Consider the following 23319-nt stretch of genomic DNA (forward strand, 5'->3'; position numbering starts at 1 on the left):
ATTGCGTTCACTTCACTCAAACATTCACAAATCACAGACTTGAACCAAGTCTAGTTGAGAAGAGGAAAAACGTGGAAAACAAGACGATGGCGATCCGGGAATGTTGTATTTCGGAGAGGTCCGTCGAGAGTATATTTTGTTGTGGAGAGTAGAAGTATGGAGGTTTCCTGATGGAAAGTTTGTATAGTTATAAGCACTTGATATCTTGAAAGTCACTATAAAGCGAAAGGGTTAACAAAGTCGCTTGGTGGGCTGTTCAGCTTTGGGACTATTCGCCCCATAGACGAGTCTTGCTTCAGTGCACTCGTCTATGGGGCGAATAGTCCCAGAGCTGAATAGCCCACCAAGGGACTGTAGGGTTAAGTACCTTTTACCATGTTGACATATGTAGCAGAGCAGCATCAAGGGTCGTACCAGTCTGTCTACTAACAAGGGGCGATATTTTCTTGCCAAAATTATATCTTGAAAGTAAAAATTTTTGCACATTCTTGCAGCTAAACACCGTAAAAAGTAAGCTAATTTCAAAGTAAAATAAAACGGCACACGACCTGAGCTTAAACACTATAAAAGTCGTAATTTATTCATTTTTTTTAGATATTAGCAAGAAATCTCAAGTGATACTTTAAGGGTCAGGTAATTTTTACGATGAATGAGAGGTAGCTGTATCTGTGGCCGGAATACATGGGAGAGGGCGCTGTCCATCGGCAGTAACCCGGAAGTTTTAAAATATATCGACGCACTCGATCCCGCGTCACATCGACTGCAGGAGCTCGAGACGTGTTCATGATTGTTTTAGCGTGGATGTTAGCTCGTGCTCTAACTCCAATCCGATCATTTTTGTGTCGTATAACTGGTACAGCAACGTTTTGGTAAGTATGATGTGTAATGGCAGGGTAGCTACAGCCACAAGCTTCCAATGGTCAATCACTACACAGTCACTCGTGATCAGTCTATTCCGCTCGGCGTCTATATATAGAGCTATATGCCCCCATTGTACGCCCCCATAGACGTGTACATATGCCTGACTGTGATCACTACCTCAGCATGGCGTCCACTCATGATTGATGGCGCTTGACAATCGTGGAACCCTGCCCTTGCAGCACATTGCTGCGGATCCGTAGCCCTGCCACTCCCTTTGCTGGTTGTGTTGGGGGAGTGGGGCACAACCAGCAAAGGGAGTGGTAGGGCTACGGATCCGCTGCAATGCAACACATAGCTTTCGACCCTATTATTTTCTTGCATCCACGTTACCGTGAATTGCTGTACAGCAAATGTGAAGGTGGTCGGTTTTACGAGGGAGGGAGTCGTTTGGACCGCTCACTTGAGCGTTTAATTCGAGTGTCGCTGTCAGCCCTGGTCACACCACCCCTAGCTGCAAAATTGTAGCTCTACGGTGAGGCGGTCGGTGAGTTTTTGCTTTTGCGATATCGCTCACCAGTAGAGCTACAATGCCGAAGGCCCTGAAGCATACAAAACAAGTCATCATTGATGACACAGTCCCCGCTTGTCCATTTTGTTATAATCTTTGGTGTCTAGGTAGCTGTGGTCTAGGTAGCTGTGGAATGACATTGATGCAACAGGTGCATCAGGCCTGTGACTTGCATAATAAAGTAATCTACGGAACGTTCAATAAATGACTCATCTCTGCCGGTAATGACAACTGAAGGAACTTTTGATTACATCACACATAACGATGCCCTCACTGCCTCTAGTGTCATGATGGCACATACTATACACATGGTTTGGTGGAATTTTCGAAATGGTATGGGATCGGGTATGTTGTTGTAATCAGCCATTTCGGATCATAGAATGAAACAAATTAATGTGCACAAGAATGCAGCCATAGTATTTTATCTTTGTATCACGTTTGAACAAAATCAGTCCATCGAGGGACAGTGACCTATGTTTATGTTTTAAAAACATAAAAAAATCACACCGAAATTGAAATCAAATGGCTGTCTATTGACCATATGGATCATAGCATAAAATTAGTAGACATGCATATGTATGCCATAGTACTTTATCTTTGTACCAAGTCTCAACAACATTGGTTAAGGAATGTTTGCATATGATTACGCCTCAAAGACATGAAAAAATCCAAAAATGACCATCTGGCAGCGATATTGGAAAAAAATGACAATCTGGCAGCAATATTGGAACATGTCACGAAGTAAATTGACATGTATATGTATGCCATAGTGCTGGATCTTTGTGCCAAGTTTGGACAAAATGGGTGTAATGACCTTTGAATTAAGCTTCAAAGACATGCAAAATTCCAACAAAATGGCAGTTCTGCAGCCATATTGGATCCTATAACAAGGTTAATTGATACATGCATATGTATGCCATAGTGCTTTGCCTTTGTGCCAAGTTTGAACAAAATCAGTTCAAGGATGTTTGAGTAATTATGGTTCAAAGACATGAAAAAAATCGCAAAAAAAATGGCCGCCTCACGCCCATATTGGATTGTATCGCAATATAATTTGACATGCATATGTAGGCCATAGTGTTATGCCTTTGTGCCAAGTTTGAACAGAATCGGTTCAAGGATGTTTGAGTTATGGTTCAAAGACATGAAAAAATCGCAAACAAAATGGCCGCCTTGCGGCCATGTTGGATCGTATCACAAAATAATTTGACATGCACATGTAGGCCATAGTGTTATGCCTTTGTGCCAAGTTTGAACAGAATCTGTTCAAGGATGTCTGAGTTATGGTCCAAAGACATGAAAAATCGCAACAAAATGGCCGCCTCGCGCCCGTATTGGATCGTATCGCAAAATAATTTGACATGCACATGTAGGCCATAGTGTTATGCCTTTGTGCCAAGTTTGAACAGAATCTGTTCAAGGATGTCTGAGTTATGGTCCAAAGACATGAAAAATCGCAACAAAATGGCCGCCTCGCGGCCATATTGGATCGTATCGCAAAATAAATCGACGTGCATCTGTAGGTCATAGTGCTATGCCTTTGTGCCAAGTTTGAACGAAATTGGTTTAGCAGTGTCTGAGAAACTGTTGATGACGGACGGACGGACGGACGGACGGACAGACGGACGCACAGACGGGACCCAATCTATAAGTCCCCGCCGGACTTCGTCCGCGGGGACTAATAAGCACAACGCACGCTTCACATGGCAATGCATTTTGATGTAAAATCCCATATATTTACTGCATTAGGTCATACTGATTTATCACTACTGAAGATTTAACACTATACTGCACTAACCTTGTCGTGTATGGGGTTTGGTATTTTTCAAATACGTCGATCGCGTTCCAAAAACATTTCTTGGAGCCGCCATTACCAACTTCCGGTAATGGCGGCTCACAGAAACACGCTCAATGTTTATGGAACGCGATCGACGTGTCTGTGCTAATACCAAACCCCATAAACGACAAGGTTAGTGTAGTATAGTGTTTAGTCTTCAGTAGTGATAAATCGGTACGACCAAATGCAGTAAATATGTGAGATTTTACATGAAAATGCTGCGCCATGTGTGGCGCGCTTATTTTGTATGCTACAGGGCCTTCGGCATTGTAGCTCTACTGGTGAGCGATGTCGCAAAAGCCAAAACTCACCGACCGCCTCACCGTAAAGCTACAATTTTGCAGCTAACACCACCCCCTGCTGCACCCTAGTCACCTCGATCCCTTATCTCGAAAGCACTTTGTCGGTTTGTTCGATGTTCATAGCAGTTTGAAGGGCTGTAGTGGAAGTGTACCTCCACGGTGGAAGCTAGTTACGCTGAGAACGCATATGGCCTAAAACCTCGAGTCCATGGCCAAAAGGCAGATGCGTCTAGTAGTAATACATCTGGCAAATCGTCGCCACTTCCGCACAGGCGCTAGACCGTGGCGCCTTCATTTTGCGTATCAAATAGCAAGCAAGCAGATTTCTCAAGGAAAAAAACATCACCTGCATGACATAGTTAAAATGTTGTCTTATAAACAGGAAAAGTGTGACGGGGTCGAAGTGACTAAAGTACCGGGGCTGTGTTGGTGTGCATGGCCCAAACCAAACACTAAAACCTATAAAGTAGAAGCGTCTGTGGCCAAATCGAAGCCAACCTGGCCATAGGGCTACAGTTATTGCATTTAAATTTCAGCTAGGTCTGCAGGCTGCACTATAATGAAAACACATTTAAGAGTGATTTATGTACATGGTAGTTGGATAAGCAGCATTACACAGTCGCAAGCTGTTGTTTGCAATTAGGTCACTCCGCATCAGTGTCCATGCAAATTATAGTGTAGATGTATTTAAAATCCTAGACTGGCCCCCAGTCACCTCGCTTTTCTCAGCAGCTAAGTTACTGCTTGCCAAGCCGGGACATTCACCCCACGATCTACACAACAGCCTACCAGTAGCGCGACGGTCTGCTGATGTTTAGTCCTTCAATTTATTACATTTTTGGAAATCCCTCACACCTCTTGGCCGCCCCCAAAATAGGATTAATGTGCAGTGTCTCGGAAGCTGTCGTCCAATTGGTTGGCAGAATCTGAATATTATAATTGAATAATACAAATAGACTCCCTGAATTGCTGTGAATAGTGACAATTGACCAATGACAGGGTCCATCGGCCCAAGTAACAATCAGGACAAATTTTACCTGGATAAGCTAGATTCTACACATGCATACATGATAGAAAAAGTTATCAAGGATTGTGCTATCACCTGTGACTGAGACAAGTGATAGCGGCAACATTTCTCAATCTTTGGTCAGGAAAAATTATTGAGGTCATGTGTGTTAGACGTATACATGTACTATGTACGTAGCATTGACTAGCCATGAAGGTAATAGCATACAGTATATTTGTTTCCCAAATGGCCCGTGAGTTACCTCAAACAGATAGTTTCCCCTCAACGTATGGCCTCATGAGACTGTTATTTGGGTGACTCATGGGCCCTCAGAGTTGAAAACATAATGGTATATGCTGGTACCCTCATAGCCAGCCAATACATGCATGTGTACAGTGTATACTGTTCTCAATGAAAGTGCACATGAGGGGCAATTTCAAAATGATTTGTTTTACCCCTAAAACATCAGATCTTGTGGCGTATGCATTCAATTGCCCAACATTTCCATCTGAGTCAAGCTTATGAAAACATTTGAAGTCACCTCACAAATATCACATCAAAATGAGAAATAAAAGACAGGCTTCTCTTTCCAGTTTGTAATTTGCAAATGTATTTAACTCTGGCATTGATGTTCGCACAATGGATTTGTGTATTGATATCACACCCAAAACAGAATATTACATATGTAATGGCTGTCAAACAAGTTCTTTGATGTGCGTCTCACATTCTCTGCTGATTTTACGCCAGTTGTTGCCACAAATTCGAGACATGTCTGATGCAGCTACAGTGAGACGAGGTTTGACCTCTAAACCATCAATCTTACTTGGTTGATGGCCCCCACACGTCAGTATTGTTGCAATGCAGATTGCAAAAATAATCAAAACACGTACTGCGCGCTCTTACCGCATCTAACCATGTACTCAACTGGCAGTTCTTCCATGGTTTGTCATAACCCAGCTCTTTATCTAATCGTATGTCACTGCCATTGTCAAAGTGATATTATGCAACTGGCGAGGGGGTGGAGGGGGGGGGGGGGGCGTTACAGGAGAATTTTACATTTTTTCCAAGCCATGTCCAATTCTCCACCCACAGGCTATGAAATAAGTCAAATAACCAAGATTTGGAGAAAATAAAGACTGAATGTATATACTTCAGGACTTGACTTCAGTTAAAATTAACACTACCATTTTGCAGCGTTGTCTCAATGAAGACAGTGTCTCTTATGTTTTCACAAAAACAAGGCAATAACAACTCCATTTTAATCAAGGCAGTAACAACCCATTTTAATCATACTGTTTCAAATGAGTGAACACAATCTAGATCAGAAAAGTGTTGTGAAAAGATCTGCAAAACTGCCCTGAGGTGTGTGCTACAGTGGATGACAATAGGAACTTTTTATTGCAATTAATGTTTACGGCCATACTGCCCTCTACAAACACAATGAAATTCATGCTACTAATTGGATTTAAGGTAGTATGCGCCTCGAAAGTCAAAGGCTAAAACTTTTGCTCAAACTTTCATTAAGGAATCTTTCAATCATTCTCTTTCAAAATTGAGAATAAAAATCGGGGGTCACTGTGCAAATCTTTTTTTAGTCGAGAAACAAATAACCTCAGATTTACCGATTTGTAAAATTAAAAATGGCTTCCATCCCTGTGTTAACTTTATGGAGAAAAATAAATTGTCTTATTTCGAAAAACTAAGCCAGTGAAAAGTTTTCTTACACCAAGACATTTAAAATGAACCCAAACAAGTGGTATAGCAGAAAAGAATTGTAAAAGTTTGAGAATTCAAATATCTGTCCCCGAGGTGTATTCTACCTTATCATTGACAACATGTTTTACCTGAGTTTCACACTTCATCCTATCTGTGTTCTGCCTTTGGTAAAACTAATCTCTCTGAGTGGTAAACTTTTTATTTATTTTGCAATGACACAGTGATAAAAATGAGTAAGATTCTACTGGTTAACAAAATTTATACACTGCTGGTATTCTTCATCGTTACACTGAATTCTCTTCATGTGTTTTCACGATCACAGCCAGAAGAAGAGAATGAAGTTGTTGATTGACACTGATTCAGGCATCGATGACGCTGAAGCCATCTTGATGGCTTTAGCCCAGCCAGATGTTGAGGTGGTCGGAATAACCTGTGTCCATGGCAACACCAATGTCCACCAAGTTACAAAGAATGTTTTGAGAACCTTGCAAGCTGCAGACAGACTTGATGTAAGTGTTGACTTGATGCTTGTATTGACTTGATGAACTGTTATCTTGATGTAAGTGTTGATTTGATGAAGTGTTTACCTGTCACTGTGCTATGCAGATAAGAAACGACAGTGAAATTTATCTAAATGTTATCACACTTGTGTAATTGCTTTGTAAAGTTATCTCAAAATTTACTACAGGATCGGTAATTGTAGTTAAGTTGCGGCAAACAACAGACGGATGATATTGTTGTTTCACAGTAGGCTTCGACTGTAATTGTTGATAGAGCAATAAAGCCTGACGGCCGGTAGGAACTGATTAGTGTCTGTGTGTGTAGGGTATAATAACATTTCCTGACTTTCCATCCCCGTACATTTTGACAACTTTCTCATGTACTGCTTCTGGCGAAGGTACGGTACACCTCTTTTCCTGTGGATCATGATTTTTTTGCCAAAGAACTTCATACAATGCAAAGGCAACAACAGTCTAATGACAACTAGACTCCGACTCTGCTGTGATACACTGTAACTCAGAGTTGTATATGTGTAATATGATTCTGTGTATGTGAAGTGCACTGCAAAGTGTACTCCTTGGTGTGTGTTTATTATGGGTCCATAAAAGCTCTCTGATTTTCGCCAGAGTTACAAGTCAGTGCACTTCTGAAGACAGTATTGGAGCAACTTTACAAACCAATTACACAAGTGTGACAAAATTAGATCAATTTCACTTTCCATTCTTATCTGTATAGCAGTGTAAAGTGTTGATATGAAGCATTGACTTGGTGAAGTGTTGACTTGAAATCAAAGCTAACTTAACACACCTCTGTCAGAGCGTGCTGTTTTCTAGCCAGACAGTATTACTTCCCCATCTGCCAAGTCAGTAAAGAGTGGTATTGAGCAAAGTCTATATGTATTTTCACTTGCTTAGCTTGGTCTCTTATAGCAGCTTTTGTCTGTAAAAGTCATGTTTACAGTATGTTTTTTTCAGGGGCCTTCAAATGTTCACTTTTTTGCTCCCATAGCCATATGTATATATGGCAATGGAAGCTATTCTTATAGGCTAGGGAAATGTCTGTATGTATGTATGTCTGTATGTCTGTATATCTGTATGTCTGTATGTCTGTCCGTCAACATCCAAAACTCCAAACCGCTGTACATTTCATCTTGATATTTGGTGTGTACATGGTGATGGGCTGTAGATGAGATTTTGTTCAAATGAAGTTGTTATTGCCAAAAATGCAAATTAAGTGAAAAAATGTAAAAACAGTCAAAATTGAAAAACTCAATAACCACTGAGCAGATTACATGAAAAATTAGCATGTAAGTACTCAGGGTTCTCCCCACGCCGGACGGCGCTGGACGGGCCCGTCCGGCACTCAGAATTTCCGACCAGCATTGACAAGTGACCGACCGGCACTTACAGTTCAATGCTTTGAACAATCAACATGAATGTCTATGACACTTTTGAGGTCAAGCAGTTCATAAAATTGCGTGAAGAGTGAAGAGTTGATGAAAACAATGGTACTATAGAATGCCTTTCAATAAAATGCTATTTAAACAATACCACTGGTTGATTACCGTACGCTGATTTTGCATATGAAAAGCTGTTCAGCTGTTGAACGTACGTTCACAAGATCATCGCCCTAATGAACTAGACACGGTTTTCCTGTCACACAGTATCTCTGTACGATCGAAAGAAGGAGAAAAACTGAAGTTTTTTTGCTTTGTATCAAGGTTTATAACACCACAAAAATGAAGTACGGAAGCGAAAATGAGCACAAAAACAGGACTTCTAACTAAAACGTACTCTTCAATGTTCAGTTCAAACTCAATGAGTGGCATTGTGAAAGACTGCATGCAATGAAAGTCACGAGCAAGTTGGTGTCAACGAATCCAGTCTTTGAATTATCAATGAACACTCACTTATTTTTCAGGTCAATAAGCCAAAAGTTACTTGTCCGTGGCAACAAGCCTCTCTGTTTGTGAATTTTCCCATTCTACAATGACTATCAAGAAGCAATTGAAGTGAATTTGACATCGAGAAATTCAACTTTCAAAACTATGGCCGATTAGCCAACCCCTAAGTTCTTGGTTTAAACTCTATAAAGTCTGCGCATGAGCAGTAACAAGACCACCTAGGTCATTTGAAAAAACACTGGATGCTGGTACAGTGCAATGGTAATCCAAACTTCATAGTGGTGAGGGATGATATAGCACAGGAAAATGATGACAAAAAAGTGGTACATTATTTTCAGAAGCTTCAAAAGATTCCTTTACAACTACTAAAGATTGTTTTCTTTCTGTTTTGTTCAGTTAAAACTGAAAAAATACTTTGAAGGTACAGTGGAATTGGCTATTATTTGTATATCAAGCCCTAAGAATGTAAAAATACAAGCATATAAATGTTAAGTTTTCATTGATATTAATGCTCATGAATATTAAGAGCCGTCCAGCACTCTGGAACTCTGGGGAAGAACCTGAGTACTTTGGGCTGACATGAAATGATTGTGCACATCTTGGGTCAGTATCTTGGACTTGCTATTTTTCATGAATTTTTTTGTAATTTTCTCCCATTTTTGGTCAAAAAATCTTCTGCTCTGAAACCACAAGTCTGCTTGATTTGAAACTTGGTATGGAAGTGCATAGGAGTGACCTTTCCCAAATTTGGGCAAATCGTGGTGAATTTGCATATTTTAGTTTACACGTCCATAGACTCCCATGTATAAGGCAGATCTCCATAGACTCCCATGTATAAGGCCACGAAAATAAAAATTTAGTTTCTCATCGTATTCATATTGCAAAAAGGATGCAGTGACACAATTTTTAGTCCCCACGGATGAAGTCCAGTGAGCTTATAGATTGGGTCATGTCCGTCTGTTCGTCCATCCGTGAGTCCATCCGTTCACGCAGATATCTCGGATATTTTGACAAAATGTCATGTGACCTTGATGACCTTTGACCTCAAATATACATATTTGTCCATAACTCGGTAACCACAAGTGCTACAGCCTTCATGTATGGTATGATGGGACACCTTATGACGCCACATATTGTACCTCATTAATTATGCGCATATCTAATTTTGAGCGAGCCAATAGAGCTAGAGGTCTGATTTTTTGTATATAGGGATAACTTAGCAAAACAATTTTTTTGACAAAATGTCACGTGACCGTTGACCTCAAATATACATATTTGTCCATAACTCGGTAACCCAAGTGCTACACCCTTCATGTATAGTATGATGGGACAGCTTATGACGCCACATATTGTACCTCATATTTATGCACATATCTAATTTTGAGCGAGCCAATAGAGCTAGAGGTCTGATTTTTGGTATATAGGGATAACTTAGCAAAACAATTTTTTGACAAAATGTCATGTGACCTCGGTGACCTTGACCTCAAATATACATATTTTTCCGTAACTCAGTAACCACAAGTGCTACAGCCTTCATGTATGGTATGATGGGACACCTTATGACGCCACAAATTGTACCTCATTAATTATGCGCATATCTAATTTTGAGCGAGCCAATAGAGCTAGAGGTCTGATTTTTGGTATATAGGGATAACTTAGCAATACAATTTTTTTGACAAAATGTCACGTGACCTCGGTGACCTTTGACCTCAAATATACATATTTGTCCATAACTCAGTAACCACAAGTGCTACAGCCTTCATGTATGGTATGATGGGACACCTTATGACGCCACATATTGTACCTCATTAATTATGTGCATATCTAATTTTGAGCGAGCCAATAGAGCTAGAGGTCTGATTTTTGGTATATAGGGATAACTTAGCAATACAATTTTTTTGACAAAATGTCACGTGACCTCGGTGACCTTTGACCTCAAATATACATTTTTGTCCATAACTCAGTAACCACAAGTGCTACACCCTTCATGTATGGTATGATGGGACACCTTATGACGCCACATATTGTACCTCATTAATTATGCACATATCTAATTTTGAGCGAGCCAATAGAGCTAGAGGTCTGATTTTTGGTATATAGGGATAACTTAGCAATACAATTTTTTTGACAAAATGTCACGTGACCTCGGTGACCTTTGACCTCAAATATACATATTTGTCCATAACTCAGTAACCGCAAGTGCTACACCCTTCATGTATGATATGATGGGACAGCTTATGACGCCACATATTGTACCTCATGATTATGCACATATCTATTTTGAGCGAGCCAATAGAGCTAGAGGTCTGATTTTTGGTATATAGGGATAACTTAGCAAAACAATTTTTTTGACAAAATGTCACGTGACCTCGGTGACCTTTGACCTCAAATATACATATTTTCCATAACTCGGTAACCACAAGTGCTACACCCTTCATGTTTGGTATGATTGGACACCTTATGACGCCACATACTGTACCTCAATAATTATGCGCATATCTCATTCTGAGCGAGCCAATAGAGCTGGATGTCTGATTTTTGGTATATAGGGATAACTATAGGAGAGAAATTTTTTGACCAAATGTCATGTGACCTCGATGACCTTTTACCTAAATTTATGTTTATGTCAAAAATAAGTAACCACAAGTGCTATGTCCTTTGTATTTAGTAGGATAGAGACCTTATGACAACACACGCTTTACCTCATTAATTATGTACACATCTAATTCTGGGCAAGCGAATAGAGCTAGAGATCTGATTTTTTGGCATATAGGGATTAATTAGCAATATAATTTTTTTTTTCAAAATGTCATGTGACCTCGATGACCTTTGACCTTGATTATACATATATATGCATATTTCAGTAACCACAAGTTCTGTACCCTCCAATTTTGATAGGATATTAGACCTTAAGATGTCACATCTTGTACCTCATTTATAATGCGCATATGTATTTCTTGCTGGCCAATACTGCTGGAGGTCTGATCTTTTTTCCGATTTAGAACCATAACTTAGACATGCCTCATGTGTTTCAAATTGGGAACAACGACATAGACCTATGTGCCCATAGATCTCAACATATACACTCCAGTGATACTTCTTAATGACCACATTTTCCTGCCCCATCAAGACTAATACTCCTATTACAAGTGGGGACTATGTCATTGTAAATGACTTGTTGAGTTAATGGTTGTATCACAGTATTCGATATATCTAATTCTGTATCTTTTCCATTTTATATTCTGAATAATTACATTAAACATATTTCACTGTCTCCAGTACATTTCATTTAAGTATTTTCACTTCATGCACTTTATCCCTTTCACACATGTTCAAATATCTGACCAGAGAACAAACACTAAATAGTCCAGGATGGGAGCTACAGTGTCATTGACGCTATTTTTTGTTAAAATGCACCATATTGAACACGTTGTGCTTCACAAGCTTTTTAACCAAATTTATATGATAGTGTAATATGAACTTGGCAGGACAAGGGTTTAAAATCCGATAAGACTTTCCCGCAGGGAAATTTTATCAGTACTCAAGCTGACATTGATCTCAAATGTGTCAATGTGTGTGCCACCGAATGCTCCAAAGTAGGGAGTAATTCCCTCAGTCCTAATTTGATGGCACAATTGATGATAGGCCTTGAGCTAGCTTTGAAATGCTGTCCTCATACTGTACATGTATAGTTGTTTGTATTTTCAGATTCCAGTTTTCAGAGGTGCAGAAGCATCCCTGATAGGGGAGAAAGTCCATGCAAGTGCATACCATGGTGACGATGGCCTTGGAGATGCTCCTGATCCGAATGCACCCCTGGAAAGTCTGGCCAAATCAGAGCATGCAGTCCAAGCACTCATACGCTATGCAAATGAGATGAAAGGGGAACTCACCTTGATTGCCATTGGTCCACTGACAAACCTTGCCCTTGCCATTCGACTTGATCAGAACTTCACGTCAAATCTGAAACACATTATGATCATGGGAGGCAACATTGAAGGTTAGTTTTCTAAGGACGTACAAAATGTAAACCTCGTTTACTACTTTTTACTGTTTTCAGACCTATCTCAGAAGTTCTTCATCCTTTATAGTACTCATATACCTAAGCCATATTTCTGAGTGTTTGACAATATTGCTTAGGCACTGCTTAAATGAAAGTCTGATGAGACACTGAATAATTTGCCTTGACAGTGAAATGAAAATAATATTACAGGGCCAGTAATGCTAATTTTCTATGATTTTTTCCCATTATTTGTATTTTGTATGTCAATTGCAAATTCTTATACTCCAACAAGAATGTTGAAACACCTGCTTTATAGCTTGTCAACATAACTGCACTGTTATTGTTTACACTTGAATCTTAGTCCAGACCGGAATTCATTCTGAAGAAATCACTTTGAACAGTAACAATGCAGATTACACACGTGTATAGCATGAGTTGAGAAGATGAACACTGTACATTTCAACATGCTGTGGGGAGTACAACAGGAAATTATGGTTATTAAGAACAAAAATAGTGAAAAAAATTGACAAAAATTTAGCATAACTGGTCCCTTAAATGGTGCATAAAACACACTTTCTTGTGAAAAATCATATCTTTGTTTTCCTCAACATTTTGTTCAGCCTTGCCACAAAAAAATTTTCAAGCCTTGTTTTGTATCTATGGCGTCTGTGATTATATTTATCCCGCTAAATTAGATTGATGGAAATTGTCTGATGTTTCTCATCATATTGTATTTTATATGTAGCTAAAGGAAGACTTAGTTTAACGGCAGAAACCAATTTTTACAATGACAAAGAAGCAGCGTTTGTTACGTTAAACAACTGCAAATGCTCATTGTCATCGTTGCCGTATGAAGTCTGTCTACGAGAAACCTTGCCTTCGGTAGGGCTGATAATAGTTTTGACCAATCAGAACACTCCTTCACTTACATGTGACACACAATTGCAAGTTTGTTGTCAGCTGAAGATTCAAAGTCTACTTATTGACTTTCCACAGTAAGCGTGCTGTGTGCCATGACTTTGAAGTGTTACGAAAATATTGCATTTTACAAACAGGGAAAAAAATGCAGGAAATATAACAAAAATATAGTGACTTTACCTTTAAATGCTTCATCATATGGGTTTCAGAAGCCACGTTTTATCAATTTTTTTAAATTTTTTTTCTCCAAAAATTACAAGGATAAGTTTGCTCCAAACTGTACCAATTTGAAGTCGGTGCCTCCTTTAGGGTACATTAATGTAGTATGCATTGCGGCAGCAAAAGGCTGCACTTTTGCTCAAACTGTACTGAATGGAAAGAAACATTCTACCATTCTCTCACCAAATCAAAAATGATAATCCGGGGTAAATGTGCAAAATTAGGAAGTAGAAAAAAAATTAACCAAAATCTACCTATATTTGAAATTCAACATGGCTGCCATCCCTATGTTAATGCTATTGTCAAAAGTGCAATTTTGATTTTCAAAAAATGAGACGGTGAACATTTTCCTTACACCAAGAGCTTTAAAATGACCCCCCCCCCCCCACAAGTGTAAAAATTTAAGTGGTAATATCTACTGAGACACATTCTGTACCTCAAGATAAAGTGCAGGTGGTTTAATCTATGCAGTTTGCAACAAAACACATAATCTTCATCGTTTGAAGCTATTTCCTATTCAAACATACACCCTACAACTTGCAATGTAAATGTCTATAGTAAGGAAGGATGTTTTGAGGTCATTGTTTTTGTCATGACACACTCCATCAATATTGTATTTATGATGTGTCTATTTATGGGTCTGCAGTGTATGCTCATTTTGTGCTCAAGGTACAAGCAGAAAGTTAGTTGAATGTATAAGAATAGTTAGCCATTTTCTCCCTTTCCCTTCATGTAATATAAAAAACTATGTCTGTACCATCCTGTGTTGAGGCAGAATTATACCCGTGTTCTTGTTATGATATTGATGATGTGTGTCATGAATAAGATATTGACAGGCCCTATTATGTAATGGCATAAACGCTTTTCCTGCTAAGTCCATATTTCACCATCAGGTCAAGATGGTTAAAATTAACGAAACACAACATATTCCATATGGTGTATTTTAAAATAATACTGTATATTTGAAAGCTGTTGAAACGATAAATACTGTAAACTTGATTTTTTTGGACAAAAGATGCTATAACAGGCCAAGCCAAGTGGGTGAAAATGTTTTGGCTCAATACCGCTTTTTACTGACTTGGCTGATGGGGAAGTGATACTGTCTGGCAGGTAAAGGGTTATTTAAGTTTGCTCTTCAAACTTTGAGTTACCAGTGTTAATTTCTATTTCATATGGTCCGTGGAGAAATAAATATGTGCTATTACCCAGTGGGCCAGTCAGCATCTTCATGTGAAGTACTTGCATTCATGTACCCAGCATTGCTTGGAAAGCTGCAAACACTAGCTTACTCCATGTGTTTTACCACTGTGTGTGTCACCAATCTCAACTAGCTTTTCCCTTCAATGTCTGCAACACGATGAGGTGTTTACACAAAATTTCAAATCGTGCATGTCACCAAATTAAGGTATGTTTAAAAGGATGGCCAGGACCAACAAGCACCAGCACATGTCACCAAATTACACTGTGTTGCTACTACAAGGAATGAAAATACCAAGAGCACCATTTTAGCACTTGCTTGAAGAGTATTGAAACATGGACTTTGAGATGGTCTTCAGCTGTCTCATTATAGGAGACTGCAACCCAGGGACAGATATTTCGTCGCCTAAACTTCAATACCGGGATGGTATCAGTAAATATTGAGTAATTTGTTTCTCTAGCACCAAATTTTGAATATGTGATATGTTAGGGCAGAGTTTCATCAACAAGTAAGATAAGGAGTCATAATACAGCATCAGTTGCATGAATTCCACAGTGATAGAGTAATTACCATATGGAAGCACAATCAAATAGCTTTATTTGCCAGCAGAGTTAGTTTTGGTATCACTGTACATTTGCATGTATTGTGGAGTACGAATGCTGACAGGCCGAAGTTAACTTGATTTTTATCCACGGGCCACTCCAGGATGGGTCGCTGTAAAGTGCCTTCAACTCAGTATGACCGTCAGTTGGCCGTTCACTTCCAGTAAGCACTTTGAGCAAAGCAATCTCTCTAATGACGCACTCTTTATGTGTTTCACACTTTGACCATCATGTTGTAGCTCAAACCCATCGTTGTCAATGCTGAATCAGGACCAGGCGTATAGGTGAACTGCTTGAAGATGCATTCCTGTTAGATGCAAGTTACAGTGTCTTGAAAAATGACATCAACATGTATTGGTGATGTATTGTAATTTCTACCTTTGCAAGATTCCAGGCAGTGCTAAGACAACTACATGTATGCAATATGCTTCCTTGCTTGAAATGTGTTAATGAACTTGCATCTGAGAGACATCAATCACATGTATGCTTTTTGTCTTTCAAGGACGTGGGAATGGAGAAAGTCTGAGTGCAGAGTTTAATTTTCAGGGTGATCCTGAAGGTGCTTTGGCAGTTTTCAATGATATCAAATGTCCTGCTTCCATAGTTACTTGGGAAGTTTGTTGTCAGCCTTATAATAATCCCTCTGTTGTAAGTGTTGCAGTAACCATTCATTTTCAATACTCAACCATGTCCAAAGTTCAAAATGCTGCTACAAATACCTGACATGATATTTTATCGTTAGTCTCTCAAAAATGAAATGTTTCTGGGTGATGTGTCTCAGTTGTAAATACTTGAAGGGGTGTTCTGGCTGTTTCCACATTCATATCTGTATGTAGCTCTCATTTGGTATACATGTAGCACAAGAAGCTTGGGATCAGTTGGCATTGTTGTTTGTCTGTCTGTCTGTATGTCTGTCCACTGCAATAACCTGAGAATTGCTGCATGCATAAAATTGGCATTTAGATGCACTACTGCTTCTATAAATCATATTTTGTGCAAATCAGTGTGCTTCTTTCAAATATATGCTAATGAATTTAAAATGCGAAATGGGCAAATTTACACACCATTGCTATTATTTTCTTGTGTTTAGCCCATAGATTAACTGGAACAATATGCTTATTGTTTAGCTTCCACTGGCAATAACATCCGAATAATATTAGGAGCTACTAGTATTCAATCTGTTGTGTCTGTCTGTCTGTCTGTCTGTCTGTCTGAATGTATGTATTTATGTATGTATGTATGTATGTATGTACATGTATGTATGTATGTATGTATGTATGTATGTATTGTATGTATGTATGTATGTATGTATGTATGTACATGTATGTACAATGTATATATGTATGTATGTATGTATATGTATGTATGTATGTACATGTATGTACAATGTATATATGTATGTATGTATGTATGTATGTATGAATGTACATGTATGTATGTATGTACATGTATGTATGTATGTGTGTATGTATGTATGTATGTATGTGTGTATGTATGTGTAAGCTTTTAATCATTGTTTTATGTTCTCTCACACGTCATAATGTTTCATGCATTGACAACCACATCAACTGCGGTATTCTGTCACTGAAGAGAAGATGTTTCGGTATACAATACTAGTAGTTCCCTCTCTCCAAAATGAAATGACCGTGCCAAGGGTCATATTTGATTTGCACAAGCTATAGGGGTACCGTGAAGAACACTAGATTTATGCCTATATCAAGATATTTCTGATATGTTTATTTAGGTGGGGACATGTATATTTTGGTGCCAAAAGAAGTTTTGCAGTTTAAATTAAAATAAACATGCAATCATTTTCAAGTTTACATTTAGCTTCAGTTTATTATTTGTGTTGTCTCTGTGTTTGTGGTGTAGTGTTTCCTTGGTGTACAAGATACACTGAACTGGTCAGAGTTAACAAATATGTGCATGTATGTAGAACAGTAGCAGAACTAGTGTCCGCATAGTACTTTTTGTGTTCTTATTTTACTAACTTTTCATTTTTAACGTCATCCCATCAGGACAAATTCCTTGAAATGGTAAATATGCCAACCAAGAAGGCACACTTTGTCAAGAGAATTCGACAGAAGCAAATTGATGAGGAGCGCTTCCAACGCCTCGGGTTTTTCCGTTCATGTGACGCCCTAGCAATGGCTGCACTTCTTCGGCCAGACATCGTGGAGAAGTCGGAGAAGCATTACGCCACGGTTGAGTTAAATGGCTCCTGGACCCGAGGTCAGATGGTAGTTGATTGGGAAGGCTTGCTTAAGAAGGAACCCAATCTCAACATCATCATGAGAGTGAACAAAAATGCCTTCGTAGAACTTTTTGAAAGTGCTCTTAGGTAGATACTGATTCCAGAGCAGAGTTCAGAAAAAATATGGATCAGATCTTACACTTGCAGTGAAGATAGCATCAATCCCATCACAGACCTTGATATTTCTAGTTGCCTAACCAGAGTCCTTTGGAGGTTGAATTTGCTTGTGGCATCGAAAAGAGTGATTACTGTAACCTATGGTATAGTCCATAGTTTGTCCTCCCCTGTAACCTGTATGGTATAGTCCATAGTTTGTCCTCCCATGTAACCTTTGGTATAGTCCATGGTTTGTCCTCCCTGTAACCTATGGTATAGTCCATGGTTTGTCCTCCCCTGTAACCTGCATGGTATAGTCCATAGTTTGTCCTCCCATGTAACCTTTGGTATAGTCCATAGTTTGTCCTATTTAGAGCAGCCAGCAAAGCAAGATTGATAACGTTTAGCATTCGCTTGGTTATGCATGGAAATGAAACTTTCCATAAAGTTGCTGATTTAAATTTTGCAAATAAATGAAAACATGTGTATTGTATTGTGTCTTATCTAAACCTAAGCAGTGTACCTGTAGTTTTCTTGCCAAAAAAGCGAATGCGTGTTGACTTTTGATGTCACTTTTAAGACCTAAAGTTGGTGTGGTCAAACAATTACATACAATTTATATCATTGACAAATCAGATGGCAGCCTTGCCTTCATAGAATATTATCTAGGCAACTGAAAAATTCAAATAAAAACATGATTTGTACTTACCCGCAGAATTATTACTCAGGAATCATGTTGTTGTTTGTTCTCTTGACCCTGCCGCTGTTTTGAATTAATCACTTGTTAAAATTCAGGATTGGTATTTTTTGGTTTAGAAAAATTTCAAAAATGAACATGTGTTTTTGAAATAGCCAAACATTTAAACGGAGAATGTATGAAGAAATCTTTAAGATTTTGAAACTAAACGTACAAAGATTTAGAAAATTGTTGACGAATAACACCATAATTTTGGACTTCAAGTATTACACACTAACTCCAACCACAACATACTTGTTTTCTTGACAACACAACCAATATACATGATCATCATCATTTCTAGCCAATCAAAGTTGCAATAATAGTTTTATGTTTTGAAAAGCCTAGAACAATCGTGGCTGACAATCACACAACTATGCCTCGTGGCACACCCGGTTTGATTACAAAATGGCGTACACTGACCAAACATGTTTCAAGGTTTGATGTTTCTTCACAACCACAATCGCACCATCAAAACGAAATTAAAATTCACCATTTCAAATTCACTTTGCAACATAAAGACAGAATCATGTTCGGCCGTTTTGGTTTTTAACAATGACACCAGGGTCATAAAGATCTTATCACACAACTCAAAACCTCCGCTGACAGGGACCCAGAGAGAGTCATGACATCAGACAATTATTTCATACTACCAGATCAACTGTCTCATAAAGATACAAAATTTTACAAGCAACAGAAATGAATACTGGTGCATAAGTACTCAGGTTGTGTTAACTATGTTCTGAACTAATCTAATTATCTTTTAGGACTTCGTCAGGTGACTCTCTAAAGATGTAATTGACACATTTCTGTAAGTTCAGCGAAAATTAAAAGTAACTGTATTATATCTTTATCAATACCAGTGAATTTTGTGATGTCATCACCCAGATTATTATTGATAATGTATCTGATTATTCAGTATTGTGGCCCAAGATATTTTATATATCTATAAATTCACTGGCACTGCCAAAACCATAAAATAATAGCAATAATGTACCCTCTCCTGGCCCATAATGGACTAAAACTTTGCATCCATAATGTACTTATTTTTACTTCATACATTCTGTCATACAACATTTTCTTTCCATTATTAGCCAGGAGGGGGTACATTATTGCTTAAGGTATACTGTCACCTTTTCCAATTTTGCCACAGTTACAATGGAAAGAGAAAATCTAACCAATTAGATTTTAAGCGGGTGGCCGCTTTTTAAAACCAGCACCCTCACTTGCGCATTTTGAATATAAAGAACGCCCCTTCGACCATATATGGGCATATTTAAATTGCAGGTGACAGGATACCTTTAATTCACAAGAGTGTGATCTCTTGACCAGATGTACTGTTTTTCTTCAATGTTGTAATCTTTCAATTTATAACATTTATCTTATTTGTAAATCTATTGAAAACAGCTATCATTCCAGTTTGCTCACATCAGGTTGCATTGATTTCAACAAAGAGTATGTTTAAAAAGATGTAACTTTCTTTAATTTAAAGTTCAGTTGTGAGAGCGTGGTGAATTTATGATACTTTTCTGTACTTTATTCCTCTGAAATGCTAGTGGGTACATAGAAATGTAAGTAAGTTTTATTGCCAGATAGAGGAATTTCTATTAAGTTCAGTTGGAATGTACAATTTCAAGTTCAAACAGGAATGTTTACTATGTATTAGGAGCTGGTGAAAGTAAATAAAAAGTTTGGATTTTTTCTGGTTTCCAGCAAAAGATGATGTTTGCATGCAATTGTCTATTTTAGTTTTCTTGTAGTTAGATGTCTCCCTCTATTGATCAAGAAGGTCAACATGTTTATTAGTTTATGTGTACACAATAAACTGTAGCAAATTGAATGACAAAGTACTATTCTTAAAGTAGAACGCACCTTGGGGCAGATATTCGGGCTTTCAATTTTTACCAATTCTAATCTGATCTATCACTTGTTTGGGTTCATTTGGTGTAAAAAAATTTTTCACCATCTTAGTTTTTGGACAGTCGAAAGTTTATTTTTCTTCATAGAGATAAACACAGGGAAGAAGGCCATTTTGAATTTCAAATATCTGTAAATCTTGGATGATTTGTTTCCCTAGTGCCAAAATTTGCGCGGTGACCCTCAATTTCAATTCCTGATTTCGAAAGAGAATGGTTGAAAGATTTATTGAGGAAAGTTTGAGCAAATGTTAAGTCGTCGGAACTGTACCTTGCAACTCGCCTTTGCAAACGATGTACTTCATGCATGATATCTATATGCATTACGTCACAGAAAGTGCATTTTACCATGTGTACATGACAAAATGTTTAAGGTTTTATAAATCATACATTGTTTACATTGCTCACAACAAAATTTCAGCACAGTTCTCAGGACTTCTCCCTCAATCAAATTACTAAAAGTCGCCACAAACAATATAATTATTTGTAGTGAAATTGCACCAGGGCGCCCTCTAACACCAATTCTGTACTGAATATTGGTCAGTATCCATCATCATGGACATAGGTAACTATCGCCAATTCAAACCTGTTCAGGCACAATGCATCAATGGGGGTTGGGGGGTGTCACCCTGTTTTGACTTTGGTGATAGGGGGGTCACCATGGTTTGAAATGTCCAATAGGCGGGTGGGGGGGGGGGGGTCAGTGTGTTTTTGAATTTCGACACGGCTCATACTTGCGTAAATGCATTGTGCCAGCCACAAATTTCATCATTCAGTTGCATTTTCAGCGCTCCTTCGGGCGCGTAACTTTAACAATATTAAGACATTTTTCAGAGCCCCGTCCTAGTGCAAAACTTAGATATATATCAGACATATCTGTATGTTTAAAATTTTTCGGTGCACCCTTCAGGCACATTTCTTTAAAATATCAAACAATATTATATATATATATTATATATATATATATATATATATATATATATATATATATATATAATTAAGGTCCTATAGAGATATCTTGATGATTAATATTTTTCGGCGCGCCCTTTGTGCTTAGTAAATTATTATATCAGAGATATATGTCAGAAATATCTTGATGTCTGTAAATTGAAAGTCTGTTCTGCAAAGTGTACTAGTCATTATGAAATCTGCAGTTCATATTAAAAGTATGACAAGTTCCTGAAACTTTCTGTTTCCTCTATGAGAATTCAGTATTAGAAAGCAACATGCACTAAGTAATATTTCACAATCACATTTTTCTTACAACAGTTCTGGACATCAGGTTATACATAAAAAGAGTGGAATACATTCACAGCTCATTCAAAATACAGTACTCAGACTTTAGAATTGACACTTTTAAGGTCCTATCTTACAACTGACAGACTCTAGTAAACAGTGATAATAACAACAACAATAATGACATCAATAACAATAATATAATATTCACAAAGACTTTTCCAGTAAATGTAACATATCGAGTGGCTGAACAGCACTGTCACAAATTTTAGATAAAAAGTACGACTGATTCTTTGAAAAGAAGCGTTTTCACACAAGATTAAAAAAAATGTTTGCGAACAAATTTCAGGCGACAGTATGATATTTAATGAATGTGAGGTACAAATAGTAAATGACATATGACCATAATTTGACTATTGCATACACACGAACACACAGACACAGACACACACACACACACATCGCTGCGACATAAGCTCACTTGTGTGAACACGTGAGCTAATAAAATGGCATTTCTTCTGATATGTCTCAAGTCCGGGGTATCGTCATTGCTGTCAGAATTGATGAACGCTCTTCGTTTCCTCGGCTCGACTCGGTTGACTGCCGCAGCAGCTTTGATCGTGATGTTAACCTTAAACCCGTCAATGTTGCTTCAGAAAACATTCTTACGGCCGCAGGGACGATTGTTACTCTACCTGTCTTGGGTTATCGTCTATGTTTATCATGTTTGATGGACATCGACAGAGGCCCTTTTGACGAGGTACACAACACAAATTATCACAAACCATCGTTACTATTCGTTTTTGCTCACGTGTTCACACACGTGAGCATATGTCGCAGCGATGTCTGTCTGTCTGTCTGTGTGTCTGTGTGTGTGTGTGTCTGTCTGTCTGTCTGTCTCTCTGCTGTTGGTCTGATATCTCAAAACGGCTGATCAGATCATAATCAAATCTGGTACATAAGATTCAGTTAACAAATGGCAAGAACTGATTAGTTTTTGGTAGGTGTGGCGTGCATACTTTTTGCTCATTTGCATAATTAATGGTTTTAGAAAAAAAACGGATATAAATTAAAAACTACTGCACACAATTTGATGAGATTTACTACAAATGTTGATTACACCAAGATATATCAGCAGTGGGAACCATTAAGGGTTGACATGAAAGGTAGTTGCTAATTTGCATATTTAGTGAACTTTGCTAATTAGGGATATATATTTGAATTGACTGGAACAAAGTTGACCAAACTTGCTACATGTATTGAAGATACTATGAAATTATTGAAAGTCATTTAGTATTTTCTCTTCAGCCAATTCCTAATTTGCATATTTAATGAACTTTCCTAATCAGGGATATATATCTGAATTGACTTGACCAAAGTTGACAACTTGCTACATATATTGGAGATATTATGATACAAAATTATTGAAAATCATCAGCATTTTACT

The 23319-nt window shown here is 38.2% G+C and overlaps 1 protein-coding gene across 2 annotated transcripts; it reads left to right on the forward strand.

Annotated features, from left to right (window-relative positions):
* The first annotated feature begins 711 nt into the window (after positions 1-711).
* Positions 712-18240, forward strand: LOC139137395 (nucleoside hydrolase-like). 2 transcript variants are annotated; one of them, XM_070705451.1, is made up of 5 exons: positions 712-869; positions 6613-6799; positions 12403-12694; positions 13443-13579; positions 17653-18240. In XM_070705451.1, exons 1-5 carry the CDS (start codon positions 784-786, stop codon positions 17977-17979), a joined length of 1029 nt encoding a protein of 342 aa, XP_070561552.1. In that variant the 5' UTR covers positions 712-783; the 3' UTR covers positions 17980-18240. The 2 variants fall into 2 exon arrangements, with proteins under 2 accessions (XP_070561552.1, XP_070561551.1); XM_070705450.1 differs by lacking the exon at positions 13443-13579 and adding an exon at positions 16137-16282.
* The last annotated feature ends 5079 nt before the right edge of the window (positions 18241-23319 follow it).

Source organism: Ptychodera flava, chromosome 7 (genome assembly GCF_041260155.1).
Source record: "Ptychodera flava strain L36383 chromosome 7, AS_Pfla_20210202, whole genome shotgun sequence".
Taxonomy (NCBI): Eukaryota; Metazoa; Hemichordata; class Enteropneusta; family Ptychoderidae; genus Ptychodera; species Ptychodera flava.

Bases quoted from the DNA above. Each gene is read 5' to 3' on its own strand.
- LOC139137395 (XM_070705450.1), top strand. From the start codon at position 784: ATGATTGTTTTAGCGTGGATGTTAGCTCGTGCTCTAACTCCAATCCGA. The intron at 870-6,612 runs GTAAGTATGATG...TCACGATCACAG, and splicing joins ACTGGTACAGCAACGTTTTG to CCAGAAGAAGAGAATGAAGT. The intron at 12,695-16,136 runs GTTAGTTTTCTA...TTGTCTTTCAAG, and splicing joins CATGGGAGGCAACATTGAAG to GACGTGGGAATGGAGAAAGT.